At 65.3% G+C, this 3749-nt stretch overlaps 1 protein-coding gene across 1 annotated transcript; it reads left to right on the top strand.

The window, feature by feature from the left end:
* Nucleotides 1-1365: 1365 nt before the first annotated feature.
* Nucleotides 1366-3481, top strand: LOC142596243 (C-type lectin domain family 2 member E-like). The gene is made up of 5 exons (XM_075725338.1): nt 1366-1584; nt 2003-2098; nt 2197-2387; nt 2840-2940; nt 3119-3481. The coding sequence occupies exons 1-5, from the start codon at nt 1386-1388 to the stop codon at nt 3240-3242; spliced, it is 711 nt and encodes a 236-aa protein (XP_075581453.1). The 5' UTR covers nt 1366-1385; the 3' UTR covers nt 3243-3481.
* The last annotated feature ends 268 nt before the right edge of the window (nt 3482-3749 follow it).

Genomic DNA, 3749 nt, shown 5'->3' on the forward strand with positions numbered 1-3749 from the left:
TCTGTCCGCGGCGATCGGCGTGGGGAGCGGCGGGAGCGTCCGGAGCCCGGGGGCGGCCGTAGCGCAGGTAGGGCCCGGCCGTGGGGGCTGCTGGGGCTCGGCCGCTCGCCGCGGAGGGAGGGGGGCGGTGAAGGGGGCCCGGCGGGCTCGGCCGGCCCTGGGCGCTGCCCGCGCCCCCCTTTCCTGCTGGGTTTTGCCCGCGTTTGCTCCCCGCCGGTGCCGGTGCGGGAGCGGCAGGAGGAGCCCGTTCCCCAGCAGCTGTGGCTGCCTCTGGTTTCTCTGTGCAGCAGAGAAGGGCTCCTGGGGAGGCTTTCCCGGGCACTGGGTTCTGCTTCGGGTCGTCCCCCCCGCCCCGCTCCAGCACCCCCCGCTCTGTGCCGGCGTGGGTGCTGCCCTCCCCCGCGGCGCGGTGGGGCGGAGCCGCTCCAGCTCTTCTGGCGGGAGCGCAGCTGGGATTCATGGAAACCCTCTGCTGTGCCGGCAGCCGGCGGTTCCCCGGGGCTGGTGTTGGCATGTCAGGGCGGGGAGCTTGTGCTCCAGCAGCCGGAGTGAGCTTTGGTTTCTGCCTTGACCGATGGGGCTCGGTGCGAGGGGCTCTGTCGGGTTAGTGGGGGGGAAAGCAAAAAAAAAAAAAAAGAATTGCAGGCGTGTGTGTTTTCGTGCGCGCTGTGCCTTATCCCTCCCTCGCCTGGCTTCAGTCTGTGTGCGGAGCACCCCGTAAGGAGCTTTGCTCAGGCCCGGTCCATCCCGTCGCCCCCAGGAGAGCCGAGTTTGCAGCCCCTTGTTGGCTGCAGGGGCTGAAGGTGCGGCCCCTGGCCCAGGCTGGGGTGCCGGGGCTGGGGGTGTTGGTGCACGTCAGGGGCGGTGAGCGGGGCTGGGCAGAGGTGTTGGGGGCCCCCGTCCCCCCCATTGTCGTGCCTGGGCCCGGGCTGGTGGTGGAGCAGGGGGGGCTGAGCGGTGGGCAGGGGGCTGGTGGCAGGCGTCGAGTGGCTGGCGGGCTGTGTGGGCAGGGTGGGTGCAGGGTGTTGGGGAGGGTGCTGGCTGTGCTGGGGGCCGAGGGCCGGTCCCTGAGCTCCCTGACGCTGCGTTTGTCTCCCCAGGTGCTGGCCGGCTGCTGGGGACAGGCTGCAGCGTGCCAGGGGGAGCAGGGCCAGGGCAGGCCTGCGCTGGCATCGCCTCCGTGAGCCTGGGTGTGAGCGCAGGGCCACGGCTGATCCGGGAGAGCCAAGCGTGGCCCCAGCCAGCACACGGAATTAAACGTCCCCATCTACTGCATCATTGTCATCATCATCTTCTCTGCAATGTCCCAATATGATGATAAGAGCTGTGGTGGTGAATCTGCATCCATGTCTTGCTCTGAAGAGGCTTTGTTGACAGAAGTTGCGATGCCGTGCCTGCAAGATCCTGCTTATTATGAGAAAAAGTGTTCCACGTGTCAGTGTGCCATAGGACACAGGGAGGGGAATGGATTCTGGGCTGGCGATGGGCATGCGGAGGAGCCCCTGAGTGGCCAGGACGGAGGGGCATTCCCCCTGCCAGAGGTGCCTTGGGGTACAGACAAAAGGAGCCCCAGAAGACTTGTGGGTGAGTGCGGGGCCAGCCGTGTGGTCTGTGGGGAGGGGACAGTGTCCCTGTGGCAGCGTCACCCCCCGAGGAGTGGGGCTGGCAAGTGTGAGGCTTCTTCCAGCTCTCTGGAAAGGGCTCGTCCCCTACTGGGTCCTCATCGGATGGTCTGTAGCAGACACCCCCCAGCCCCCCAGCTCTGTGGCAGCTCTCCTGCTGCAGGTTGTCCCCCCACGTCTGTGGCGTGAGAGCCTTGTCCCTGGTGGGTGTGACTGTCCCTTGGCTTTCTTGCTGCCAGCTGTGAGTGTGGGGAAACTGGGCTGGGGGCTTGCTCCCGTGTTCCCTGGGCAGCTGGTGTTGGGGGTGGTGGGGATGCGAGGGCCGTGCCTGCTGTGGGACAGCACTGTCCTCACTGCCAGTGGCTTGTTTCCTCCCCCAGGTAAGCAGCCTGCGTGCCATCCAGTGTGTGCCATGGTGGTGGCTGTGCTCGTGGTTCTGGTTGTGGCTTTGGCTGTGGCTGTTGCTGTACAATCAGGTAAGGGAGGAGCGGCTGCCTCTGTCCAGCTCCGTGGAGCTGTGTCCACTGATCCCTGTGGAGTGCAATCCTCTGACCTTCTCCCCTTCCCTCTGCAGCAGGAAGGCATGGAGGGAACCCAGATCTGCCTGCGGCTGGGGTGCTGGGCTGTCCTGAGGGCTGGGTTGGGTACCACAATGTCTGCTACTACCTCTCAAACTCGACAGAGAAGGGGAGCTGGGAGCGGAGCCAGGAGCAGTGCTCCTCCCTCGGGGCCTCGCTGGCCGTGCTCAAGATGGGGTGGGAGATGGTGAGTGAGGGGCTGTTGTGGCTGCGTGGGGGTGACGGGGGGTTCTGGGTGGGGTGCAGGCGTGGGGGTGGTGCTGGGCAGGCGAGAGGTGCTTGTAGGGCCAGAGATGCAGCTGTGGGCTGGGGCCTGGCAGGCAGGGAGGGAGGCACGGGGTGCAGCGTGGAGCCCAGGGCGCGTCTGCCCATCTGCGGTGCTCGGCTGGCCCCCGAGCAGGGCTGGGGCAGAGCAGAGCAGGAACAGCACCGCTGGCCGTGCTGGTGAGCTCCTTGAGAAGCCTCTGGAGCTTGCTGGAGCAGCCCTTGGGTGGGAGCTGCTGCCGTGCCACGGCCGGGGTAGCAGTGCGGGGCCGGGGCTGCCTGCGAGGCCGGCAGGGAGCAGCGTGGGGCTGGGACAGTGACTCGCGTGGGGCTGGCAGCAGCTCCCGACTGTTGGCTTCTCTCTTTCCTACCCAGGAGTTTGTCTTGCGCCTCAAGGGCAGGGATGATTACTGGATTGGGCTGCGGAGACGGGGCGAGCGCCTGGAGTGGGTGGATGGCAGCAGCTTCAACCAGACGTGAGTCCCTTTGCGATCCGGGGCCGTGGGGCGACCGTCCTGCAGTGGGCCGGGCAGGGTCCTGGTGGGACGTGTGTGCTGGGGCTGTCCCTTGCAGGCAGCACTCGTCTCCTCCGGGTGCTTGAGGGGACAGCTGCTAAGCCGATGGTACCGGTGGTGTCTTTCCTTCTTGTTGCAGGTTCCCGGTGCAGGGTCAAGAACCTTGTCTGTACTTGAACAACAACGACCTCGTGAGTTCAAGCTGTTCACTGGACCGTCCCTATGTGTGCAGCAAGCCTAAGGCTCTGGGGTGTCAGAGGTGATGGAGAAGGGACCTGTGCTGGGGCCTCCCAGCTTGACCTCCCCCACCAGAGGAGTGTAGGGGTGTCCTTCCCTCGGTTGCTGCTCCGGGTTGCTCCTGGCCTCGGCAACAGCTCACTGCAGCTCTCGGGGAGATGGACCTGCTGGAATTTCTCCCAGTGTGGCACCCATGAGAGTTATGGATGCTGGTGCTGTTTTTCTACTGACATTTTTATTTATTTCTATTAAAACATGATAAACTGCCATGGGTGTCCCTCATGTTCTGGAAGGCGCCTGCTGCAGGCAGCCGTGTCCGTTGCCCTCCTCGGCCCCGGGTGCGCTTTCCGTCCTGGCTTTTGGAGCGATGGAGTGTGCGTGTGTGCCGTGACGGCTTCTCCCGGCTCTTCTCCCTGGAGCTGTGGCAGTGTGGGGTGCCAGGGGCCGGAGGGGGATGGCTGGAGCTCTCTGTCTTTTCTCTCGTCCCCTGATGTCCCCTTCTCTGGTCAGCAAAATGGATTTGGGGCCGTTTT

Source organism: Pelecanus crispus, chromosome 29 (genome assembly GCF_030463565.1).
Source record: "Pelecanus crispus isolate bPelCri1 chromosome 29, bPelCri1.pri, whole genome shotgun sequence".
Lineage (NCBI taxonomy): Eukaryota > Metazoa > Chordata > Aves > Pelecaniformes > Pelecanidae > Pelecanus > Pelecanus crispus.